At 47.2% G+C, this 27,657-nt stretch overlaps 1 protein-coding gene across 2 annotated transcripts in view; it reads right to left on the minus strand.

The window, feature by feature from the left end:
- The window catches only part of ZGRF1 (zinc finger GRF-type containing 1), an 829,426-nt gene that overhangs the window by 405,490 nt on the left and 396,279 nt on the right, over positions 1-27,657 (minus strand). Inside the window, exons 11-13 of one of the 2 annotated variants that reach the window (XM_078676730.1) lie at positions 17,267-17,372; positions 17,078-17,169; positions 11,005-11,161 (exon numbers count right to left, since the gene is read on the minus strand). In XM_078676730.1, the coding sequence (XP_078532856.1) occupies positions 11,005-11,161; positions 17,078-17,169; positions 17,267-17,372 (355 nt within the window). Of the gene's footprint in view, positions 1-11,004; positions 11,162-17,077; positions 17,173-17,266; positions 17,373-27,657 lie in introns of both variants that reach the window. The other variant, XM_078676729.1, reaches the window with a different exon arrangement.

Below are 27,657 nucleotides of genomic sequence, written 5' to 3' on the forward strand. Positions count from 1 at the left end.
AGGAGACAAGCTACCGGGGACCGGTTTCTGGCATTTCAGCCTCTTCGGCCCGGCTTGCTTGAATCCTGATGGAGCAGTGAGAAAGGGACTCATGTCTGAGTATACCCTGCCACACCTATAGTGGCCAAAAACGATACAGAAAAGGGGGTGGTGATGAACAGAGTGTCTGAATTAAGCAGACCACTCTTACCCAGTCCAAAGATCAGGGCTTGATCCATCACCGTTATTTATCTCACTGCCCCATCCCAGCTCAGAACCTGGCTATATGCAAATTAGTCTGTCCCTGGCCCAGTGCATCATGGGAACAGGGCAGACCAAACTACCAAGCCAATTCTTCACCAGAAAGGAGACAAGCTACCGGGGACCGGTTTCTGGCATTTCAGCCTCTTCGGCCCGGCTTGCTTGAATCCTGATGGAGCAGTGAGAAAGGGACTCATGTCTGAGTATACCCTGCCACACCTATAGTGGCCAAAAACGATACAGAAAAGGGGGTGGTGATGAACAGAGTGTCTGAATTAAGCAGACCACTCTTACCCAGTCCAAAGATCAGGGCTTGATCCATCACCGTTATTTATCTCACTGCCCCATCCCAGCTCAGAACCTGGCTATATGCAAATTAGTCTGTCCCTGGCCCAGTGCATCATGGGAACAGGGCAGACCAAACTACCAAGCCAATTCTTCACCAGAAAGGAGACAAGCTACCGGGGACCGGTTTCTGGCATTTCAGCCTCTTCGGCCCGGCTTGCTTGAATCCTGATGGAGCAGTGAGAAAGGGACTCATGTCTGAGTATACCCTGCCACACCTATAGTGGCCAAAAACGATACAGAAAAGGGGGTGGTGATGAACAGAGTGTCTGAATTAAGCAGACCACTCTTACCCAGTCCAAAGATCAGGGCTTGATCCATCACCGTTATTTATCTCACTGCCCCATCCCAGCTCAGAACCTGGCTATATGCAAATTAGTCTGTCCCTGGCCCAGTGCATCATGGGAACAGGGCAGACCAAACTACCAAGCCAATTCTTCACCAGAAAGGAGACAAGCTACCGGGGACCGGTTTCTGGCATTTCAGCCTCTTCGGCCCGGCTTGCTTGAATCCTGATGGAGCAGTGAGAAAGGGACTCATGTCTGAGTATACCCTGCCACACCTATAGTGGCCAAAAACGATACAGAAAAGGGGGTGGTGATGAACAGAGTGTCTGAATTAAGCAGACCACTCTTACCCAGTCCAAAGATCAGGGCTTGATCCATCACCGTTATTTATCTCACTGCCCCATCCCAGCTCAGAACCTGGCTATATGCAAATTAGTCTGTCCCTGGCCCAGTGCATCATGGGAACAGGGCAGACCAAACTACCAAGCCAATTCTTCACCAGAAAGGAGACAAGCTACCGGGGACCGGTTTCTGGCATTTCAGCCTCTTCGGCCCGGCTTGCTTGAATCCTGATGGAGCAGTGAGAAAGGGACTCATGTCTGAGTATACCCTGCCACACCTATAGTGGCCAAAAACGATACAGAAAAGGGGGTGGTGATGAACAGAGTGTCTGAATTAAGCAGACCACTCTTACCCAGTCCAAAGATCAGGGCTTGATCCATCACCGTTATTTATCTCACTGCCCCATCCCAGCTCAGAACCTGGCTATATGCAAATTAGTCTGTCCCTGGCCCAGTGCATCATGGGAACAGGGCAGACCAAACTACCAAGCCAATTCTTCACCAGAAAGGAGACAAGCTACCGGGGACCGGTTTCTGGCATTTCAGCCTCTTCGGCCCGGCTTGCTTGAATCCTGATGGAGCAGTGAGAAAGGGACTCATGTCTGAGTATACCCTGCCACACCTATAGTGGCCAAAAACGATACAGAAAAGGGGGTGGTGATGAACAGAGTGTCTGAATTAAGCAGACCACTCTTACCCAGTCCAAAGATCAGGGCTTGATCCATCACCGTTATTTATCTCACTGCCCCATCCCAGCTCAGAACCTGGCTATATGCAAATTAGTCTGTCCCTGGCCCAGTGCATCATGGGAACAGGGCAGACCAAACTACCAAGCCAATTCTTCACCAGAAAGGAGACAAGCTACCGGGGACCGGTTTCTGGCATTTCAGCCTCTTCGGCCCGGCTTGCTTGAATCCTGATGGAGCAGTGAGAAAGGGACTCATGTCTGAGTATACCCTGCCACACCTATAGTGGCCAAAAACGATACAGAAAAGGGGGTGGTGATGAACAGAGTGTCTGAATTAAGCAGACCACTCTTACCCAGTCCAAAGATCAGGGCTTGATCCATCACCGTTATTTATCTCACTGCCCCATCCCAGCTCAGAACCTGGCTATATGCAAATTAGTCTGTCCCTGGCCCAGTGCATCATGGGAACAGGGCAGACCAAACTACCAAGCCAATTCTTCACCAGAAAGGAGACAAGCTACCGGGGACCGGTTTCTGGCATTTCAGCCTCTTCGGCCCGGCTTGCTTGAATCCTGATGGAGCAGTGAGAAAGGGACTCATGTCTGAGTATACCCTGCCACACCTATAGTGGCCAAAAACGATACAGAAAAGGGGGTGGTGATGAACAGAGTGTCTGAATTAAGCAGACCACTCTTACCCAGTCCAAAGATCAGGGCTTGATCCATCACCGTTATTTATCTCACTGCCCCATCCCAGCTCAGAACCTGGCTATATGCAAATTAGTCTGTCCCTGGCCCAGTGCATCATGGGAACAGGGCAGACCAAACTACCAAGCCAATTCTTCACCAGAAAGGAGACAAGCTACCGGGGACCGGTTTCTGGCATTTCAGCCTCTTCGGCCCGGCTTGCTTGAATCCTGATGGAGCAGTGAGAAAGGGACTCATGTCTGAGTATACCCTGCCACACCTATAGTGGCCAAAAACGATACAGAAAAGGGGGTGGTGATGAACAGAGTGTCTGAATTAAGCAGACCACTCTTACCCAGTCCAAAGATCAGGGCTTGATCCATCACCGTTATTTATCTCACTGCCCCATCCCAGCTCAGAACCTGGCTATATGCAAATTAGTCTGTCCCTGGCCCAGTGCATCATGGGAACAGGGCAGACCAAACTACCAAGCCAATTCTTCACCAGAAAGGAGACAAGCTACCGGGGACCGGTTTCTGGCATTTCAGCCTCTTCGGCCCGGCTTGCTTGAATCCTGATGGAGCAGTGAGAAAGGGACTCATGTCTGAGTATACCCTGCCACACCTATAGTGGCCAAAAACGATACAGAAAAGGGGGTGGTGATGAACAGAGTGTCTGAATTAAGCAGACCACTCTTACCCAGTCCAAAGATCAGGGCTTGATCCATCACCGTTATTTATCTCACTGCCCCATCCCAGCTCAGAACCTGGCTATATGCAAATTAGTCTGTCCCTGGCCCAGTGCATCATGGGAACAGGGCAGACCAAACTACCAAGCCAATTCTTCACCAGAAAGGAGACAAGCTACCGGGGACCGGTTTCTGGCATTTCAGCCTCTTCGGCCCGGCTTGCTTGAATCCTGATGGAGCAGTGAGAAAGGGACTCATGTCTGAGTATACCCTGCCACACCTATAGTGGCCAAAAACGATACAGAAAAGGGGGTGGTGATGAACAGAGTGTCTGAATTAAGCAGACCACTCTTACCCAGTCCAAAGATCAGGGCTTGATCCATCACCGTTATTTATCTCACTGCCCCATCCCAGCTCAGAACCTGGCTATATGCAAATTAGTCTGTCCCTGGCCCAGTGCATCATGGGAACAGGGCAGACCAAACTACCAAGCCAATTCTTCACCAGAAAGGAGACAAGCTACCGGGGACCGGTTTCTGGCATTTCAGCCTCTTCGGCCCGGCTTGCTTGAATCCTGATGGAGCAGTGAGAAAGGGACTCATGTCTGAGTATACCCTGCCACACCTATAGTGGCCAAAAACGATACAGAAAAGGGGGTGGTGATGAACAGAGTGTCTGAATTAAGCAGACCACTCTTACCCAGTCCAAAGATCAGGGCTTGATCCATCACCGTTATTTATCTCACTGCCCCATCCCAGCTCAGAACCTGGCTATATGCAAATTAGTCTGTCCCTGGCCCAGTGCATCATGGGAACAGGGCAGACCAAACTACCAAGCCAATTCTTCACCAGAAAGGAGACAAGCTACCGGGGACCGGTTTCTGGCATTTCAGCCTCTTCGGCCCGGCTTGCTTGAATCCTGATGGAGCAGTGAGAAAGGGACTCATGTCTGAGTATACCCTGCCACACCTATAGTGGCCAAAAACGATACAGAAAAGGGGGTGGTGATGAACAGAGTGTCTGAATTAAGCAGACCACTCTTACCCAGTCCAAAGATCAGGGCTTGATCCATCACCGTTATTTATCTCACTGCCCCATCCCAGCTCAGAACCTGGCTATATGCAAAATAGTCTGTCCCTGGCTCAGTGCATCATGGGAACAGGGCAGACCAAACTACCAAGCCAATTCTTCACCAGAAAGGAGACAAGCTACCGGGGACCGGTTTCTGGCATTTCAGCCTCTTCGGCCCGGCTTGCTTGAATCCTGATGGAGCAGTGAGAAAGGGACTCATGTCTGAGTATACCCTGCCACACCTATAGTGGCCAAAAACGATACAGAAAAGGGGGTGGTGATGAACAGAGTGTCTGAATTAAGCAGACCACTCTTACCCAGTCCAAAGATCAGGGCTTGATCCATCACCGTTATTTATCTCACTGCCCCATCCCAGCTCAGAACCTGGCTATATGCAAATTAGTCTGTCCCTGGCCCAGTGCATCATGGGAACAGGGCAGACCAAACTACCAAGCCAATTCTTCACCAGAAAGGAGACAAGCTACCGGGGACCGGTTTCTGGCATTTCAGCCTCTTCGGCCCGGCTTGCTTGAATCCTGATGGAGCAGTGAGAAAGGGACTCATGTCTGAGTATACCCTGCCACACCTATAGTGGCCAAAAACGATACAGAAAAGGGGGTGGTGATGAACAGAGTGTCTGAATTAAGCAGACCACTCTTACCCAGTCCAAAGATCAGGGCTTGATCCATCACCATTATTTATCTCACTGCCCCATCCCAGCTCAGAACCTGGCTATATGCAAATTAGTCTGTCCCTGGCCCAGTGCATCATGGGAACAGGGCAGACCAAACTACCAAGCCAATTCTTCACCAGAAAGGAGACAAGCTACCGGGGACCGGTTTCTGGCATTTCAGCCTCTTCGGCCCGGCTTGCTTGAATCCTGATGGAGCAGTGAGAAAGGGACTCATGTCTGAGTATACCCTGCCACACCTATAGTGGCCAAAAACGATACAGAAAAGGGGGTGGTGATGAACAGAGTGTCTGAATTAAGCAGACCACTCTTACCCAGTCCAAAGATCAGGGCTTGATCCATCACCGTTATTTATCTCACTGCCCCATCCCAGCTCAGAACCTGGCTATATGCAAATTAGTCTGTCCCTGGCCCAGTGCATCATGGGAACAGGGCAGACCAAAATCCCTTGCTCATTGCACCATCAGGATTCAAGCAAGCCGGGCCGACGACGCCTGAAATGGCAGAAACCGGTCCCCGGAAGCTTGTTTCCTTCCCAGTACAAGAATTGGCTTGGTAGTTTGGTTTGCCCTGTTCCCATCATGCACTGGGACAGGAACAGACTAATTTGCATATAGCCAAGTTCTGAGCTGGGATGGTGCAGTGAGCTAAAAAACGGTGATGGATCAAGCCCTGATCTTTGGACTGGGTAAGAGTGGTCTGCTTAATTCAGGCACTCTGTTCATCACCACCCCCTTTTCTGAATCATTTTGTCCACCATAAGCGTGGAAGGGTATACTCAGATGTGAGTCCCTTGCTCATTGCACCATCAGGATTCAAGCAAGCCGGGCCGACGACGCCTGAAATGGCAGAAACCGGTCCCCGGAAGCTTGTTTCCTTCCCAGTACAAGAATTGGCTTGGTAGTTTGGTTTGCCCTGTTCCCATCATGCACTGGGACAGGAACAGACTAATTTGCATATAGCCAAGTTCTGAGCTGGGATGGTGCAGTGAGCTAAAAAACGGTGATGGATCAAGCCCTGATCTTTGGACTGGGTAAGAGTGGTCTGCTTAATTCAGGCACTCTGTTCATCACCACCCCCTTTTCTGAATCATTTTGTCCACCATAAGCGTGGAAGGGTATACTCAGATGTGAGTCCCTTGCTCATTGCACCATCAGGATTCAAGCAAGCCGGGCCGACGACGCCTGAAATGGCAGAAACCGGTCCCCGGAAGCTTGTTTCCTTCCCAGTACAAGAATTGGCTTGGTAGTTTGGTTTGCCCTGTTCCCATCATGCACTGGGACAGGAACAGACTAATTTGCATATAGCCAAGTTCTGAGCTGGGATGGTGCAGTGAGCTAAAAAACGGTGATGGATCAAGCCCTGATCTTTGGACTGGGTAAGAGTGGTCTGCTTAATTCAGGCACTCTGTTCATCACCACCCCCTTTTCTGAATCATTTTGTCCACCATAAGCGTGGAAGGGTATACTCAGATGTGAGTCCCTTGCTCATTGCACCATCAGGATTCAAGCAAGCCGGGCCGACGACGCCTGAAATGGCAGAAACCGGTCCCCGGAAGCTTGTTTCCTTCCCAGTACAAGAATTGGCTTGGTAGTTTGGTTTGCCCTGTTCCCATCATGCACTGGGACAGGAACAGACTAATTTGCATATAGCCAAGTTCTGAGCTGGGATGGTGCAGTGAGCTAAAAAACGGTGATGGATCAAGCCCTGATCTTTGGACTGGGTAAGAGTGGTCTGCTTAATTCAGGCACTCTGTTCATCACCACCCCCTTTTCTGAATCATTTTGTCCACCATAAGCGTGGAAGGGTATACTCAGATGTGAGTCCCTTGCTCATTGCACCATCAGGATTCAAGCAAGCCGGGCCGACGACGCCTGAAATGGCAGAAACCGGTCCCCGGAAGCTTGTTTCCTTCCCAGTACAAGAATTGGCTTGGTAGTTTGGTTTGCCCTGTTCCCATCATGCACTGGGACAGGAACAGACTAATTTGCATATAGCCAAGTTCTGAGCTGGGATGGTGCAGTGAGCTAAAAAACGGTGATGGATCAAGCCCTGATCTTTGGACTGGGTAAGAGTGGTCTGCTTAATTCAGGCACTCTGTTCATCACCACCCCCTTTTCTGAATTATATGAAAGGTTAATCCCCTTGTTGGAGAATGCCTTTTATCTAGGAACTAAAGACCAAGATGAAGATACTAGAGGAGAGTTAGCACAAACACATAAAAGCATCATTGCCTCTCTAGAACAGGATCTGTTCACAACCACAGGGAAAAGGAATGCCCACAAGCTGAAAACCTCCTGGTACAATGCCACGTGCAGGGAGGCAAAGGCCCATTTGTTATCTGCTATCAAGGGACACCTTAGCAAGGAAGAAATCTGCGCTAGGAGGAAAAAGTATAAATCCCTTCTGGTGAACGCGAGGGCGGAATGGGACTTTGAGTGCTGGGAAAACCTCGTCAAAGCATTGGCAACTAGAGATTCCCGAAAATTTTGGCGTATAGTGGCGAATGGTACGGAGGACCTATCCTCCGCAATAGAGCCCAATATTGCCCCCCCAGTATGGCAGGCCCACTTTGAAGCATTATACGCGGAGGGTGGTTGGGAATTAAACAGTGATGGAGCTTCAACTATACCCAGCCCCCCAGATGTCCCCATCACTGAAAAGGAGGTGAGGGAGGCCATTAAAGGGCTAGCTGCCGGAAAAGCACCGGGGTTGGACGGGATCCCTGGGGACCTGTTGAAACAGGAACCAGGGATATGGGCACCGTACCTCACACTAATATTCAATGCCATTTGGGGGGGAATGACGGTGCCTGATACTTGGAGGGGAGCAGAGGTAGTCCCAATTTATAAAAAGGGATCCCCCCTGCTCCCTTCCAACTATCGGCCCATTAGCCTGATTGACATATCTCAAAAACTCTTTGGCAGACTGATCCTGAATCGTTTGCAGGCGTGGATTGAAGAAATGGACATCCTATCTCAGTACCAGGCAGGATTTAGGGAGGGAGTATCCACCACAGATCAAATCTTTAGGCTACACCTTCTCTATTGGAGAACAGCGGTAATCGAGGGCGGCAGTCTATATACCATCTTTGTAGACCTACGTGCCGCCTTCGATTTAGTCCCTAGAGCAAGGTTGTGGAAAGTCATGGAAGAACTGAAAGTCCCTGCGGATATTCTGGCAATCCTGATGAGACTTTATTCCAACAACTATGCCCGCGTAAGGTGTGGCAAAGGTGGCAAACTAACCGAAAGGTTCCCCGTTCGCAGAGGTGTGAGACAGGGGTGCGTGCTCGCACCCACCCTGTTTTGCATCTTTGTGAACGGGGTTGTTGCTCACCTAAACAGGATTACCAACTCTGACGCCCCAAAGTTGACTGGCAACAGGGTGCCTGCAATTATGTTTTCAGACGACACCCTGTTGCTGTCTAAATCCCCGATGGGGATCCAACGCATCTTGGATGGCTTTTTAGATTTCTGCTCTGACCGGGGATTGGAAATAAACCCACAAAAAACAAAATTTATGATTTTAAATCCCAAATCTCGAAATCGAACCCCTCCCATGCTAGGCACCGCCCAATTAGAACGAGTGCATAACATTGAATACCTGGGGATCACCATAAACGAACATTTAACCTGGACGTCGCACCTGGCCAAAGTGACCATCAAACTGGCTCAGTTGGCGGGTGGCACTTTGCGCCTGGCAAATAAATCACGCCATCGACCACTTACCCCAATTATTCATATATACAAAACACAAGCCCGGGCGGGGGTTACATACGGGGGTGAGTTGTGGGGCCACATCCAACATTCAAAGCTACAGTCCACTGAAAACAAATTTTTGACACAAGTAGCCGCCCTCCCCCAGAGCACTCCATTACTACCCCTTAGATTAGATCTGGGAATCAAACCCATAATAGAGGAGCTAGGACTTAAACCCCTAACATTCTGGAGGCGTCTGTGGAGTAGCCCAGATCTCGTATACTATAGAGAGGAATTACAGGAATTCCTGGAACTACGGAACATAAAGAAGATTCCGTGGTTAATGTATGTAAAGGGGAGGTTCGTGGAATTGGGCTACCCGGAATTATGGACGGACCCTTCGAACTCATGCACCAGGATTCCAAAAAAGGCAATTGTGAGTGCTTACTATGCTTTGATGCTCACAAGAGCCACTAATGACACTCGAGAGGGGTCCTTGACAAACTTATTTTTGAAAGTGAAAGACTCCTATTCCCTCGAAAAAACTCTAGATGAGATCGCTCCTCCATTAACGAGGAAATTGTTTTTACAGTGGCGATATGGATGCCTGCCACTAGCTTCATTTACAGCGTCCTGGAAATCAAGCTCCACCGTATCATCTTGCCCAATGTGTGCACACCCGAAGGAGGATGACGTGCACGCGGTCTTCTTCTGCAAGGGCTACGAGCGGAGCAGGAAATACTGGTTAGTCCCGCTACTAAGGAACTTGGGATTCAGATCTTACCAAACTGCCTACAGAGTTTTAAAATCGGACCTTTCTCCCACTGTGGTTTTTGCAATTTCAAAATTTCTAACGTCATTATGGTTCATCCGCAGCCGAGCTATGAAAAGACTGGTATAATGGTCCCCACCAAATCGATTTGTATCTATTGTTTTACATGCATTTAAACTCAAATATTTTACTACTGGATCACATTGGTTTAATAAGTTTTTAATTGTATATATTGTTATGTATCTTTTATGATCAGTGATCGAAATAAAGATTTTTGAAATGAAATGTTTACTCTTTCTGCAACTTTTATGACTGGCCACTTGGAAAACACATAAATAGCTGCCACAATACATTTACTCTTAGCACCAATAGGACTCATGATGTCCATGGCAATGGTCTCCCAAGGACCATTGGGAATAGAATGCTCCCCCATATTGGGTCTCAAGGTTTTTAATGACTTATCAGAATTTCACAACTAAGGCAATCTCTAACTAAGCGCTCAATAAAAGTATCCAAATTAGGCCACCAAAAAGTGTTTTTTTCCGACTGCTTAGCTCAAACAATACCATTGTGTCCTTCATGGCCGGGCAAAACAATAGTGTGTCTCCTCCCTGTAGGAGGAATAGCTCTATCCCCTCTCCAAATAGTACCATTGACTTAAGATAATTAATTTCTTACCTCCCAAAAACTCCTAACCTTGGGAGTAAGGTTTTTCTTGGAAGGCCAACCCTCAATTAAACACCTCTCTACTTCTTGCAAAGTTTCATCTTTCAAGTACTCTTCACACCAAGTTTCGTTCTTAATAGGCATGGCACCTTTATCATATACCAAAGCAATGTGAAAATCATTCCACTTGTCCTGGACATTTTCTTTCAAAGGTAAAGACAGTTTTGATGAAAAATCAGCAGTAGCATTATCTTTGCCAGGAACGTACACTACTTTGTAAATAAAGTCTTGTAAACTAACAGACATTCTCGCAATTCTTGCAGTAGCCTTGATCATCCCATTAGTGGTAAGTAATCGTACCAGAGGCTTGTGATCACCCCTAATTTCACACTGTTTGACCCAAACAAAAACTCTAAAATGTTCTAGGGCCCACACACAAGCTAAGGCCTCCCTTTCTATGGTGGAGTACTTCTCCTCAGTAGGAGACAATGCCCTTGAAGCATATGCAATTATAGCTTCACCACCTTTTTCAAGTTTTTGTGCTAGTACAGCTCACAAAACCTTTTGAACTAGCATCAGACATGATGACGCGTGTAAGTTGAGGATCGAAGCTGTTAAGAGCAGCTGCTTTCGCAATCGCTAACTTACATCTTTAAACTCATTTTCACACTCAACATCCCACACAAATGTACTCTTGTTTTTAACAATTGTCTAATTTTGAAAACTCTGCAGAAAAAACTTCTCGCACAGTTGTTCTATGATCACCTAGAATTCTAAATTGCTAAATATTCCGCATGGCACATTCATGCAAAAAATAAACACTTCTTACCAAAAAAACATTCTGAATCTTCTTGATCACTGGGTAAAACTTTATGATTTACAAGCTGTTTCTCCTGTACTTCTGTAGGTAGTTCTTTGTTAATTTTCCTTAAAAACAAGTTCACATCAGGATTATGAGGAAGAACATGCTGCTGGAGTGATATCTCCTGCAAGGAAAAAAAGAGCCTATGATGTCCAACCATCAAATGAAATGCAAATTAAGGATCTAGAATGACATTGATATGTATCTTCTTTTGAAGAAAATATAATAGGCATGTGCAGCTTTTTGTTTAGCTTGTAATGTGCCCATGAACAAAAAGGTACCACAAACTATCCCGTCTCGACCACTGTGCATTTGTCATCTAATTCTGCTTTCAGTTCTCATAAGAGAACAGGTTGATGAAAACCTTAAGCTGGAGAATGAATGAGAAACGGAATATGGGAACTGATAAATCCTAATCCATCTATTATAGGAAAAATGAAGATCAGTGCAGGTAACTTTTCATACTAACCTAGTTCCACTACCCAACATTTATAATTCTTGGGAAACGATCACTGTACCTGAATAGAAACGGCATCTAGGGGCGATAAAGAACAGCAAAAGGCTTAAAGTAAAATTGCTTCTGTAGCGATTCGTATTAGAGATTAAAGCATAAAGTCGATTTCTTCTTCAGGACAATGTTGGACCAGATATTCTGTTACAAATTCTGAGTTCTAGGACCCTGGTTTGCAGGGTTTGGGTTCCTCAACCAACAGTACAATAACATAGGGCCTGATTAAGAGTTTAGCGGGTTGTATCAACGTCATAAATGTGTCAGATGTCTCGTCCGCCGGATAACAAGTGCATTATAGCCTATGGCACTTATAATACAGTAAGCAGGATATTGATCACATTTTGATAGCGTCTTCCATCCGCCAAATTCTAAATCATGCCCTTAGTAGTACACCATCACTGAGTAAGGAAGCTGATTTTAACTGCAGCCCTCTCACCATTCCTGCAAGCATGATGTTTTTTTTTCCTGGATAACTAACTGTCCCATAAAGAATTCAGGAACACAGTGGTAATTCAAACCGAATTTCGTTCTTGCAATAGCACACTCAAGCACAGCACTAAGAAAGACACCACATATTTTAAAGTGCTTATTTCTACAGTATCATTCTGTTACTCAATATATACACAACCACATTGAATATAATTGAAACAGCACATGGGCATTTTGCCAGTAAGAAGAATACAATTAACAGTTCTAACATAAATAAAATGCTACTAGAAGCCTACCAGCCTAATGCTACTTCTATGCGCTACACTATGAGAGCATGGAATAGCTAACTTGCTTCTAGAGTTCCTTGGGGCCCTGTGCCCTGCACACCAGTTCACAGCTGATCAGTTGTGTTATCAGACTTCAGCTAGGAAGAGTGTGTATTTTTCATAATGAAACACACAACAGCTGGGCTCAGCTCCACTCATCGCTGAATGGACTCTTGGCTTAAGAGTAGATGCTCTGGCAGTCTGGTAGGACCTCTCATAATAACCTAGTACGAAGGCTTCTCCACCGTAATGATCAGTTCCTGGAGATTATATAGGTTATGGACCAATGACTTTTAGAGTGCATTGCAAAATCTAGTGGGGATTTTAAAATATCTGATAGAAAAACGATCTAAACCAGCAAGATGAAAATATGTCAACTTGGATGACATGTTTACCATACGTATCTACTGTTAAACCTGCTAAGGAGTTTGTGTCAGCCTTGTGTCACCCAACAAAAAAACAAATCAGTGTTTAGATGACAATGATACCATGATTGAAATGATATGATATAATTTCACAAGGCCTGCGAAAGATAATGACCTGCTGAAGGTGGACCCATGGCTGACAGGCTAACTGAATATTTTCAAACGTCTGTCTTGGGAGTTCACAAAAGTTAGACTGTAATTAATTGATTAAACTCTGAAATTATCAGAGTCTGTTGATAATGAAGGACAGGTTTATTAGATATCTACAGGAAATATCATCAATAACCATTCAAGATGCTCAGCCAAGTACTAGCTGCCAAAGTATCAACATTTAGGCACTTCAACACATTCCAAAGATGACATATAGGACATCCACAGTATTCCAAGTTATCTACTACCTCACTTGTAGAAATTTCAAATTCTTTCCTGTTTGAGTATCCAAACTATGTCCCAGATGTCCCTCATCAACTACAGACTGATCAATAGGTGCTTAGTTTTTCTGTTATTTTGTTGAATATCACTCACATTTCTTACTTTTGCTGCCTGACAGTACCCAAGAGGCATTCAAAGGACGGTTCAGCTGTAACAATCGGAAGAGTAGTCCTGGAAAGCACTCTAGGTGTAATCCATTTTTATTTTACTAGATTTGGCTGACATTTTTTACTCTGGGCAGTGGGACACTGCAATTAAATCTTCCAGAACATCAGCTCTGACCTCTTAACATAATGAAAGTTTGACCAACCCCAACTGGCATATTTAACTGGCAACCATGATGTCCCTCCTCATCATAGAGGGTACTCCTGGCCAGATCCTGCCAGGGCTGTTTTCTAGGAAACTGCTCTCATTTCCATATTACACTTCCTGTGTGGGGGATTCAGAACTCCGTACAATGGCAGCTGATAGAGGGCCCACTCGCTTATTGTGCCGCTGTGCCTAGTATTGAAAGTAATTGCTCTGCTTAAGGAGCATACCTGACTCAGAAACTCGCTGAAACTCTGAATTAGTATATGAGCTGCAGGTAGCACAGCTCGCAAGCAATCAGAGCTGTGCACATGTCTGGATGTAATCACACTGTCTACAGCACTTGACACTTCATGAGCTAATTGACAACTTTTCCAAGACAGTGCAACATTTGTCAGTTCACTCATGAGGTGCAGAAAGCAAAAATTGGAAAATCATTGGTAACCACAGCTCAATATTTCAGAGTTGTGTTGCCTTAAGCTCATGCAGTAGTTTTAGTTTTTGTAGCTGGTCTGATTTTGATCATATTTGCGCACAGCTCCCTTTTGCCTCTGAGTGCTGTGGTCATGATGACATGGCCTCGCATTGAACACTTTACCTTGTTCGCCTTTTTAACGCATGGTACAAGTGAACATGCCTATCCTTACTCTGTGTGTTTCTTGCACACTTTAGTGGCTGTGACGTCTTTAAAAGAGTTCTGCTGTCGAAACTCAGAACTTAGCCAGCTAGACTAGGGCACTCGCAGTTAGCGATGTCTTTATTCCTTTATAAATCGAACAAGAGCGACCCCAGTGAGCACTAGTTTAAAGACCTGCCGGTTGTGAGAGGCACCGGCAAAGTGAGGGATGGCGAGTTAAGGAGCAGTGAGAGCAGCATTCCGTGCACAATGCAGCACCGACAGCTGAATATTACACTTTAGCTTAAAGTCTAGAGCTTCTCTTCCTGGAGCTGGGCTACGTTCCCCGGGCATGTGTAAAGCATGTGCTATCCCCTGTGAGTCCCCCTCGCATGGCACTGCTTCACTGCTGCTGCCGCCAAGGAGCTCAGGCCGGTAAAAATAAATAAAGTGAGCGCTGTGTCCTAGCGGACGCCGATCTCCCCCTCGCATGGCACTGCCTCACTGCTGCTGCCGCCGAAGAGCTCAGGCTGGCAAAAATAAATAAATAAAGTGAGCGCGGTGTCCCTAGCGGACGCCGCGCTCATTAAAGTAATGAAAAGCATACCACAGTGAGCTCATAGTGCTGCAGCCGCCATTGTCCCCTCTGTGTCTATTTTAACAAGTTGAGCACAAAAAACCATGAAACCAGTGCCCGGTTTAACATTATCAGCCTACTTGAAATGAGGACCTAAGCAGAGGACGAAACCAGGAAGTCAGGCATCCTTGCCCGTGACATGGGCAGGGCCTGTGACGCGGCCGGAAGAGGCCGGTGTGGCTCGTTGATGCGGGGCTCCCATGAGGAAGGGAGAGCCCCGCGGTAGCGATCGAAATCCTGAGAAGTCCCGGGTCCCAGGAGGGGGCCAGGTGAAGTGGAGAGGCGGGGTCTGTTTCTGCAGGGCTCCCGTATGCTGAGGGAGCCCCTGCAGGGCGTCGCATGGGAACCCCGCGCAGGCCGCCGAGAAGAGAGGAAACGGAGTCTATGCACAGCAGCCCGGTGAGTGGGGCTGCATACTGGCAGTAGCGAGTGCCTGTTCTGAGCGGTCCTGCCAGGGACATATGTTATTTAAAGTACACTGCCACGTCTTGAGCATTTTCTGTATTTCAAGCCGTGAGGATGGAAGGGGGACAGGAGATGTGCACATCGCGTGACTGTACGTGCGTGCTCGTTCACATTTCCAGTCCGTCCTGCGCGTGCCCATCTCCTGTCTCCCTTTCTCCCTTCGCAGGCAAGTCGGTGACAATAGATCTCGCTGGCAGCAGCGATTTTGCGCAGCGGTCGCCAGGCGAGACTAAAAATGGTTCCGTGTGATCTGATATAGAAGGTGCTTGGCCTCCTGGAGCCCTGCCAATCTACAGCAGTGGAGGCTTTTGAGCTCCAAAACAGTTACTAAGTACCAGAGAATATATCTGACCTTGAGGAGCCCTATCAAGCTACAGTGTGGGACCACCACAAATATGCCGTTTGCCTGAAATCGTGCCTATAGCCCAGTCACCTGCAGCAATAGACGCTGTGCAGGTTTCTTGGATATATTTTACTTTAAAACAGAAAATTCAATAAAAGATTTAAACCATAAAATGTAATAAGTCAAATCTGATTTTCACCTCTTTGGTGCTATTATTCCTATTAACAATTTTTAATTCCTATTTACAAAATTGGCTTGTTTCTCGACTTTAATGTTGGTTTGACACTATTTAAAACCTTAACATGAATTTCTGTGAGGGAAAGCCTGTTGCTTTCTGCAATTGCTACCAGGGATTAAGCCCATATTATCTCACTGAAGCTGTGTTGCCCTTCAAAGAAAAGAAATAAAAATGTAGTGGGATCTTTCCCCAAGGATACCCTATTTCTGGCAGCTACCTTACAATCCTAACAATAGTTTCATACAAGATTGAAACGCAAAATTTCGTTTTTTATTTGTAATTGCCCTTTTTATTCATTTTTGAGTAGGTAAGTTGTTTTATTCAATCCAAGCCATTATAATAAACTGTTTACACCTTTATCTTTTTTAACAGGTTAATCTGTCCACACTGACAAGCTTGCCAGTTGTAGGGATGAAGGTGATTTGCCAGGAAAGAGTGGTCAAGATGGGTAGCTGGTTTGAGAGCACTGACATGGAGAAAGCCCCCTGAACCTCAGAGAAGATCTGACAAGTTCAGATCACCTCAGAAAAGAGTGAAAAAAAAGATCAACAGCTTTGGCGGGGAGACTTGAAGCAGAGCAGGAAAAGGCAGGGATGGTCTACAGGATGAAGACTCATCCCACCTACAGCCACCAAGCACAGAAGCCCCCTTCAGACCCAAGCAAAGGTTCAGAACAGAGCTGAAGAATGCATATCTAACTGGTGAAGCGTGAGACCTGCCTGACAGCTACTGCAGGTTCAGAGTAGAGGAGAAACCGTTACACACCAACCTCAGAGAAGGACATCAGCACTTTTCATATAAGAAAAACATTCAATATTCTTGAAGGTGGCAGACTTTAAAAATAATAAACCCAAGTCCAGCGGTGGGGTGGAGAGCCAAAGATGGATCTACCCAAGCATGCAGAGAAGATATTATGAAACAGCTCCTGTGTAACTTTATGTTCTTCTCTATTGTTGCCCTTGTTCCCTGAATCAAAAGTTAAGAGAAACAAGAGAGCAAGACTGCTGGAGACAATATTGAGAGAAAGATCGGAAGCGGGTCCTAGCAAGCCAGGCCGCTGGTTCGATATCAAAGTATCCTGAATTGAGCGACAGGAAAGGGTTTAGATACAAAACCCAGACTCAGTAGTGCTGTAACAACCTAAATAAAGTTAGTTTTTAAACCTACTTCAAGACCTATCCCATTGTAACCACCATCTGATCACCCACAACTACAATCATGAACATTCCGATGCATCATCTGTTCCCTCTGCTGTTTAAGCCCTTGGTACCACATGCTGCAAAGTCTAGGAAAAACACAAGATACAAACCTTGCTTGTGTCACAGGCAGGCCACTGTGTGAAATCCAAGTCCCAATCCGGGTTGGAAGATGTAAGCATCCATTGTGGAGTTTTACAATACACTGCTGAGGACAAAAATATTTTTAACATACTTGGTCATCAAAGAACATAATGATACTTTAGTCCAAAAAAACCTGTATAGATTCATATTGTACTTACAGGAAACCTTTGCAAACTGTGCTTCAGTAGGAGAAGAAACATTCTGATCTCTCTCATCTGAAGAAAGGCACACTCTGAGCGCTGGTTGGGTTTCCAAATCTGGGGACTTGAAAACAATATTTAAATAAGACTTTGCAAAGAACATTGAACAAATGTTTATGTGTAAGCCATTGATTCACTGTTTCTTCATACACGGCATTTAGCACAATCAGACCAATAATTACATATGGTAGGACTTTATGTTGCCTTGAGAGTAGCAAAGAGGCTAGAGAAGGATATTAATCCAGACCGATATGGTAGATAAGTTGTGCTCCTCATTGGTACCAGCCTTCCATTGTGAGTCTGTGTCCCTATGGCCAAGTGGCATGCCTGTAAGTTCTTTACATTAAAAAGGATGGTACAGATGATTTTAGGTACATGTCAAAGAAGCAGGAGGGAGTGAGAAAAGGAGAAAGAGATTGGAGGAGAGATAGAAAGAGAAAAAGAGAAAAAGAGAAAGGGGAGGGCTGAAAGAGGGAGGGATAATGGGGAAGAGAGAGAGAGAGAGATAGAGAGAAGTATGGCTCAAGGATATTGCAATTTGTTGTGACAGGGCTGATTTGCATTGCAAACTGTTACCACACACCTCCAGACTAGAGAGATCTATTTTGTCAACAATTTTAATCTGAGCTTCTCTTTGATTCATGTACAATGTAGAAGAAAGAGATAAACTTTGTTAACCCCACTATTCCTAAAACAAACTGTTACTGCATATTGAAAGACCACTTCAACGTGCACAGGTTTGATCACATTCTGTTTTATCCAGTACATGCAGTGTTCTATTTCACTATAAATTAATAGATTTGTTTAGTGGATAAATCCCTTTAGGCTATACAATGTTTAAAAATTTCGAGAAAGTAATTTATATTTTGTTTTGGAAGACTATTTTTATGCATACATATCCATAGCTAGATACTTTGCAGATTTGTCAATAGTTTATGTGCTAAAGCGATTTAGATTGGCCCGGTGAGAATTTTATTTGTATTTTATTTTTAGGATACAGGATTCCTGGTATCCTTTAGCAGAGAATGATCTGCTCACCTACTATGGCGCTATATTGATGATTCCTCTTCCTGTGCGTGCTGGTTTGTATCATGTGTACTTTCTCAGAAAAAGCAAGATGGATATAGGCTGTTTGTAAGTAACCCAAAATAGTAACCACGTTATATTCAGATAGGCTGCAATGGGAACTGTAAATGCCAACCCTGGCTGCAGAACGTTCTGTTTGGGACAAACTTCTACTGGCATATGCCACAATATGCCTTCGAGCATAGGGCTGTCCGCTGTGCTGTGCAAGGTTAGGGCCTAACTCAACTGGGCTAGTGTAAAAAACCACCTCAGTATGAAGCTTTGGATTGAAGTAGGCCATTTCAGCAGCAGTTGTAATGGCTTGTTTGATTTTCTTGAAACTTCTCCCACATTCTTGTGACTACTTGAATAAAACATTTTTCTTCATTAACTCTCATAAGGGAGCCCTTATAGTCTTGTATGTATCTTGAACAGTAACTGGCCATTCCAAGAAATGAACGTTTCATAGAAACATCTTGTCGGGGATCAGCATTTGACAGGGCTTGTACGTTGGCAGGATCAGGTATCATACCCCTATCTGAAAAGATATGGTCAAAGAACGTTTACTTTCTCTTGTAGAATTCACACTTATGCGCAATCAAACTCAGGCCTGCATCAGTAAGTAGACAACATGAATGGGTGAGAGCTTTATCATGCTCCTTCGCTATAATTGAATACATTCACAGCAGGCTGTATGATACATCGAATGACGTCTTGGAAAAGCTCAGCAGCCAATGACACTCCGAAACTGAGTCTCTTGAATCAAAACAGACCAACATGTGTAGAAAAGGTTTTAATATAACTGAAATCTTCTTAGAGTTTTAACTGATGATAATAACCTTTATTTAAATCAAGGTGAGAGAAGACCTTTGCACTATTTAACTGCATTATCATGTCAGTAATGTGTGGACCTGGATGCCGTTCTCGTTCAATTGCCTTATTTGCTTGACGCATATCAACCATATGCATACTGCTCCTTCACCGTCCTTTTTGGGCACTTCCACTACGGAGGAAAGCCATAACATGGAAACAGTTGAACGCTCAATAATGTCTAGCCTAGGGGGCGTGGCTTGCAGCCGTGAGGAATGGCTGCGTTTTAGACCGGCTCCTCGGCCCTCGCCTGTAAATCCGCCCTAAAACCTATCCGGATGCTGCAGTTTCGACCCCTGTGACCACCTAAGGGGTCGACGAGAGAACCGACCTGCCTGCGACCGCATTTCCAGGCTCCTTCGCCGTGCCTTCCTTGAGATCGCTCCCGCCTCGGAGCATACACTGACGCGGAGGAAGATGGCGACCCGACTCGTGATTCATCAGGGGCCTAGAACTTTCCGCACTGCCTGGCCCACCGAAGTAAGTCGCGAGTCCTCAGTGCCGTCGGAGCTCCCGGGGGCTCTCGGGCGCAATTGGGCCAACTTCCACCTGCCCTACGCCGAGTGGTGACGGCCCGGAGCTGGGGACCTGGCTCGCCCCCACCGCCGGTCACAGTGAGCACGCGAGTCCCCGGCTTCTTGGCCTACCGCCGGGACTCGCTCCGGAAGCCTTGCTGCGGACCTTTCTTCTCCCGCCCCCGGATGGATGCCCTCGGAGAGAAGTACCCGCTGGCCCCCCTTCTGATTAAGAGGCCCCCCCCTCCGGTGCCTCCAATATCGCCATACAGACCTCTGTGGCTATCGCATTGCAGGACATACAGCTGGGCCCCTCCTGGTGACCATCGGGATCCGCTCCACTCTCCTAGCCCAGAGCCAATGAGACAAACCATCAGACCCTAATCAGACTCTCTCGGGCTACCTATGGTGCACTGAGTGGTCGCTGGTGCGCAACTGCGGCCCCCTTGGACTACGTGGTGGTTGCGTGCTTGCCCCCATCTCTGGATTTTGGACTAGAACCGAAGCATTCTGAGCACACCTTGCACAGTTGTAGACGGGGGGACGTGGATTGTTGCCTGCAGAGACTCCTCGTGGCTCCTGAGTGCCGACGACAACGACGCTGATCGTGCCTCCTTTTACAGGACACGCGCACCAAGTCATGTGTGCCATCCCAAAGGCTACGGACACTATCTGTACTGCTGCACCCCACTGCTCCCCTGGCCGGTTCTGACTGGCGAGACTTGGACATGCGCTCGTGGGCCACGCGCCGCCCTGCAACCCCATGATGGCAGGTAATAGGAGTAACCGACCCACCACCCAGAAACAAATCACTAAATTCACCTGGGCGTCCAAGGGAGAAAGCAAGGGCCGTCCTTCTGAAGGGGACCAATCAGGTACACCTCCCTCCCCCACGACGAAATCCCTAACACTTGAAGATGTAATGGAGGCCATCGCGGGCGTACGGACATCCTTAGAAACGCGCATTGACTCCGTCAACATTGAAGTCACCCTCCTGCGCGCAGACTTCCGCAAAATGGATTCTAAGGTCAAGGATGTGGAGGTGAAAACCACCGCCCTCATTGACGACGTATCGACGCTTCAACAACAGATGGACCAGATGAAAAAGCAGCAGCTCATCATGGGAGAACTCCTGGATGACTACGAAGGTAGATCAAGACGCAAGAACATTCGCATCCTAGGAGTTCCGGAACGAATGGAAGGGCAGGCGGCAGACCTCTTCGTGGAGGACCTTGTCCAAAAACATCTTAAACCTAAACGACTCTCCACATACTTCTCCATTGAGCGGGCTCACCGTGTCCCTGGAGGCCGCCCAAAGTCGGGGGCTCCCCCGCGCCCCATTATAGCCAGAGTCTTCAACTTCCGCGACAGGGACTCCATCCTCCAGACGGCCCGCGCCGGAGGACCTCTGCGCTTGGAGGATGCGCATATTACGTTCTTTCCGGACTTCACAGTAAAGGTACAGGCTCGACGACGCAGCTTCCTTGAGGTAAAAAAAGCCATGCGTGATAAGGACATTAAATACTCCATGCTCTTCCCTGCAAAACTCCGCGTGGAAGCAGAAGGCAAAACTTGGTTTTTTGAGTCTCCGGGAATGGCCTGGGAGTGGCTGGAGGGTTGGCGCCCAGCTGGGAAACCGAAAGACGACCGTGATGGCGTCAGAACGAGTGACCGTCGCAACCGCCCCCCAGACCGCAGCGAGGACCCACCGGAGGATGAACCAGCTGATCAGTGAGGATATCCGCACGGAATAAGATTGACAACGACCTCCGTGACAGTCACTGCCTCGGACTGCCACTCTTGGGGCAGTAACATGATAGATAATGCCCTAGGTCTCCCGATCCTAGATTTCGCAAGTGGTCCTGTTGTTTCCGCGGGACGAGACGCTCATCTAAACCGTATGTTATGTTCCTTTATGATATGTCACAATGTACAGGTCGGTTACGAAATGTTATAGATTATTGGTTATGCTATGATGCTTTATGGCGAGGGCCCCCATGGCTCACCGAAACCCCCCTTCATGTTTGGGAGGGCGACAGGCACTCTGCCTAGTTGGGGAGTGGATAGTTTTAAGTCCGCGGGCAGGGGGGCAGGGAGGAATGGGGTGCGGTTGGGGGGAGGAGAGGGATTCTTCTTGTTTTCGTTTGTTGTAACTTTCGCCCTTAGCAGAGTCCTTTCTTACAACAGTGCAGGTTCTGGGCCAGATTTAGCGGTGGCATGGCACACTTTCCCTCCGTACTTAGCGATTTCGCGGCCCCCGAAGATACAGACGCCTCTGGCCCCTCTTGGTCAGGTCCACCTGAAACGAACTATCCAACCTCTCTTATCACATATGTACCTCCACCATGACGTCCGCCGTTAATCCACAGACCCTGTCCAGGTCCCTTACCATCATGTCGTGGAATGTACATGGACTTGGTCACAAAATAAAACGAGGCATAGTCCTTCAATTCCTACGACGCCACTCTCCCGACTTAGTGTTATTGCAGGAGACACATCTGGTGGTCAACACCTGCCAGGCACTTCAAAGAGGGGGATATAGACTGTTGGTACACGCGGGTTTCTCATCTGGGTCTCGTGGCGTTGGGATCCTAGCTCGAAAAACCCTAGCACTCACAGATATAAAGACTTGGGCTGACCCTCTAGGCAGATTTGCGTCAGTTGAGACCTCCTGGGAGGGACGTCCCTTGAATTTAATTTCCGTATATCTCCCGCCGACTCTATGTAGGACTCCCTCCGGGAATTAGGGATTCGCCTGGCGACCTTCCCGACGGGTACACTTCTCATAGGGGGCGACTTCAATATGACTATGGATGACCACCTCGACAGACATCCTACACGCCGCTCACACAAATCCTCCACGGACCTCTCCGATTTCGCTCATGCCATGGGTTTAGAAGATATATGGAGAGCCCGCTACCCCCTACTTCACACACTACTCTAATGCGCACAACAGTATGTCCCGCATCGACTACTTCTTTTGCCCAACAGCAGATATCGGATTCTTTATACACCCCAAGGGTCTTCCCTGTGGCATCTCCGACCACTCTCCCATCACCGTAGAACTGACACACTATCGTCAAACCACCCGCGGCCCCATAACCATTAATCCCTGGATTTTGCAAATTCCAGATATCAAGGAGGACTTGATTGAACATACTGACTTCTACTTCACTGAGAACGTAGGTTTGGTTCAATCGGCAATAATTATATGGGAGGCTTATCTGGCGGTCATTAAGGGCAGGTCATTATCGCTTAAATTAGGCTACCTCCGGCAACATAATGAGCAGATCCTACAAGCCGAATCTGACCTCCTCCAACAAGAGTTGGAACACAATGCATCCCCCTCGACGGAGTCGGCCCGCCAACTCCATGCGAAGCAACTCAACTATCGGGCTCTAGCACAGGAAAAGACACAGGCTCGACTACTCAATACCCGTCATCGCATTTATGAACACGGCGACCGAGCCGGGAACATGCTGGCCTGGCTGGAACGTCGCGACCAGGGGGCGAGATGGGTTTCTTCTGTCACGCGGCCGGATGGATCGGTGACCTCTGACCCGCAAGAGATTGCGGAGACCTTCGCAGACCACTTGGCACACATCTATACTGCCGGGGCGATTTATACCTCGGAAGAATCTAGACAACTCCTTGCGGAGATGCAACTACCGACACTCTCACAGACGGACCGAGACGTGCTCGATGCTGACATTACAGCAGACGAGCTCACATCGGCGATCTTCTCCATCAAGTCGGGTAAAGCCATGGGTCCCAATGGGGTCCCGATCGAATTCTTAAAGGCTATGTCCCCAGGTATTGTCCCCCACTTACAAAAGATGTTCGAGGAAGGGCGAGACGTTGGCTCCCTCCCACTTGATCAGCGGCTGGCATCTGTGGTCATCATTCTCAAACCAAATAAACCTCCCAACGAATGTTGCTCCTATAGACCGATCACCCTGATCAGTACAGAAGCCAAGGTTCTAGCGAAATTACTGGCCAACCGTCTCCTTGATATACTCCCCTCATTAATACACACCGACCAATCAGGATTTCTTCCGGGGCGAAACACGGCCCTAAACCTGCGTCGAGTCAACAATGTCTTGAGTAGACAACCACATATCCAGGAGGACGCTGCTATCGTCTCCCTCGACGCCACCATGGCGTTTGACTCAATAGAATGGTCTTATCTTTTTGAAGTCCTTCTTCGATTTGGCTTTGGGCCAAAATTTGTCCAATGGGTGCGTCTTTTATACACGGACCTCCTGGGCCAGGTCCGAGTCAATAATCATACGTCCAGAAGATTCACACTCCACAGAGGGACCCGTCAGGGCTGCCCCCTATCGCCGCTTTTATTTGCCTTGACCCTAGAACCACTAGCCCAGTGGGTCCGCACAGACGCCGCCATCATAGGCCTCCGCTGGAACAACAAAGTGACCGATAAGATTTCCCTATATGAAGATGATATCCTGATATACGTAGCTTCCCCAAAATCTTCTCTCAATAGTCTTTTCCACGTCTTAACCAACTTTGGGAAGTACTCGGGATACTCAATCAATTGGGCTAAATCGGCTCTATACATGCTACGCCGCCCCCCCCCCCCTCGCTACCCCGTGGATTCTCTATACCGGTGGCACAAGAGGGCTTCAGGTATTTAGGCATTTTCCTCACCCCGAATCCCACCCTTTTCCACGACCGGAATCTGCTAGCCCCATTGCGCAGACTACACAGCGATGTGGCACACTGGCGATCCCTACCACTGTCCCTCGCAGGCAGGGCAGCCCTGTTCAAAATGTTGGCACTCCCACGCTTCCTATATGCCCTCCAAAATTGCCCCTTTCCGATTCCTGACTCCTACTTCGGGTCGGTGGAGAGCGATCTCCGCCTTCTCCTGTGGGATGGGGGGGCTGCCCGTATTGCCCTACAAAAGCTGACAATGGGCTGGTATGACGGAGGCATTGCACTCCCCAACTTGCGCCTCTATTACTGGGCGTCACAACTGGTTGCTACTAACCACTGGATACATGGCTCACCCGTTGACCCAGCCTTCCACCTTGACAGATACCAGACTGGACGGGAGGGATATTTCGGGGCCCTATACAGTAAGCCCAAAAAGAATAGATACATTGGCCCTATGGCGCACACAGTCGCAATATGGCATCGGGCCACGGCTCACCTAGGTTGGTCGAACAAACTTACTAAAGCCACCCCACTGTGGGCATCACAACAGCTTGGTTCCCTCTGCTTCCAGTTGGGTTTCGACAAATGGGACGCAATAGGCATCTCAACAATAGGAGACCTGGTACACAAGGGTAAACTCCTCACCTTTGCAGACTTACAAACCAGGTACACACTTGCACAAACTGAGGCCTTCCGTTACCTCCAAATCAAACACGCCCTCCTCTCTGCCATCCCCGATCTCTCCTCCTTGCCCGAGTCCTCCCCTCTGGAGGACAGATTACTCTCAGAACCCCTCCCGACAAAAGCCATTTCCTACACATACCGTAAGCTCTGCAATAACCTCCCCAATACATTCCAACCCCTACGAGATAAATGGCAGGCAGACCTAGGTGATCTGGAGGAGGACGAGTGGCAGGCGGCCTTGATGTCCCCCCGGGAAGTGGCGATTAACCACCGACTCAGATTGATTCAACTGAAAGTCCTACATAGGACCTACATGCCCGCAACTCTGTTAGCCACGATCGGGAGAAGGGAGGACGGTAGATGCCTCAGGGGTTGTGGACAAACTGGCACCTTTTACCATATCTTATGGGACTGTCAAGTAATACAGCGCTTTTGGGAGGGGGTTGTCCGAAAAATGAGAGACTCATTGGGAAAACCCATCTTACTGTCACCAAAGGAAGCTGTCCTCAATATCTGGGGTGCCACGGACCTGAGTGACCTGGAGCTACAATGGGCTGCCTTGGGTTTTCTAATCGCTAAACGTTCAATTGCAATGAAGTGGGGTGCTGCCGATAGACCTCTGGTGGTGGGTTGGATGGCTGAACTGGACAGATGCATGTTGGCCGAAAAAACTGTTTACAAGCTCCGTGGCTGCCCCGCGAAGTGGGACAAGAAATGGGGCCATTGGAACATTTACCGGGGCGAACTCTGTGAATCCCCCACGGCGGAGCTGGCCATGAGCCGGACGAGACTATTGGGCTGAATTGTGCATCTCTTTCATTGTAAATGTACTATTACTTTGCTTGAACATGCTAACTGTACACTGATTTTGACTCTGCACTGTTTTCAATAAAAATGTATGTTAAAAAAAAAAATAATGTCTAGCCTAAGTAATGATTCAAGTCCATTTTCTAACAGCTTCTTGTAAATGAAAAGTAACTTGTCTCAGAGCAACAGGACAGACATCTTCATTAATATGTAACTTTACTTTCATAGTCTTGAAATTTCCCAAACCATAAAACCACAAAGGACATTGACTTACTATTTCATAGTGAATATTCATGTTGAAATTCAAAGAAATCATTCCCATGCCAGCAATGGTACTGAAACTGAGCAGACAGGCACTTACTTGATGCTGTACCTTGAAGCACATGGATGGATCCTTGCACCTTTGTTTTCTTGTGTTTCAGTGTCGCTACATATGAACCTTGATATTTATGGGCATCAATGCAGTGCAGCCCATGTGTACACTTTGGTTTTCGATGGCGTAAGTCGGAGCAATGGAGATAATTCATTGTATTTCTCTTCAGGCATTATGTTTATCAATGCATTACTGTCAATGATGAAAGGTAAAGAGCAATTATTGATTTTCGAAGACATTTTCGGACAATGTTTGTATGACTTTGGTGCCTTGGCATGTCGACTTTTCTTTGCCTGACATTTTTCCTCACATGCAGCCAGTCCGACATGCGCACAATTCTTTGAGGTAAACATAGACATGGCTCAACCATCTTCCTCACTTGGAATTGAGGAAAACGAACAGCTTGACGATAATCTAGATGACGATCGACTTTGTTCAGGGTCAATTTGACTAAACTGATGTCACCACCTGCCCTTGTGGGTGTGTGTCGAACGTTGCTACTGGAATGTTCTGGTGGCCATTTTGTCTTTCCACCATAACACACTTACTTTTCCCCTCGCTTTACAAACTGTCACAAACTAGTTATCTATCCAACAGCCTTTACAAATCTGTCCTCTGGCTGGATATTCACCTTTGTGTGGAAACGAAAATCTACATCCAAAACATAACTTCTTTTTACGTGTAGACATCACTTTGTGTCCTTCAGTCTTTTGCTTTGGCGTACTTTTTTAACTCATGGCTGATTCATTCTAGACACCTCCGGCCTCCATCTCAGTAGCTTGGCTATCAGCACGCTCCTCAGATCAGGAAGCCATCTTGCTCCAGACTGAGGATTTCTCTGAGCATTCGGCATCTGAATGAACCTGACAAGCAACAATCAATAACTCTAAGTCGCATAATTAAATTCATGGAACTTACAGTGTTTGATGAGCATATCCAGTTTCTCCACAAATTCATCAATGGCTTCAGCCACTTTTTGGTTTTATTGACTGAAAATGTATCTTTCGTACTCAACATTTGGTACTGGACTGAACTTGAGAGTCAGCGTTTCTTTATTCTAACAATATGCATTTTCTTTATGAATTCTTCATTCATTCAGCAAGATTTCGGAGATACTTCATCATTTTTTTGTTATAAGTGCGTCAATGAAATCATCAAATGTCTCTATCCCAGCAGCCCATCTATTGCCAATATATATTTTTAGGGCGATATAGAAAGCGGGTGGTGCTTTCAGGAACATAGCAGCGTTGTAGGCTAGTGTGGAACTTAATGACACAGGGGGTGGATCCCTGTGACTTGGTTTAGGGGATCCGAGTGCAGAAGTGTGTTTCAGCGTCGGGTGCCCAATGTTATCCTAT

Source organism: Lissotriton helveticus, chromosome 2_1, assembly GCF_964261635.1.
Source record: "Lissotriton helveticus chromosome 2_1, aLisHel1.1, whole genome shotgun sequence".
In the NCBI taxonomy this organism is placed as follows: Eukaryota; Metazoa; Chordata; class Amphibia; order Caudata; family Salamandridae; genus Lissotriton; species Lissotriton helveticus.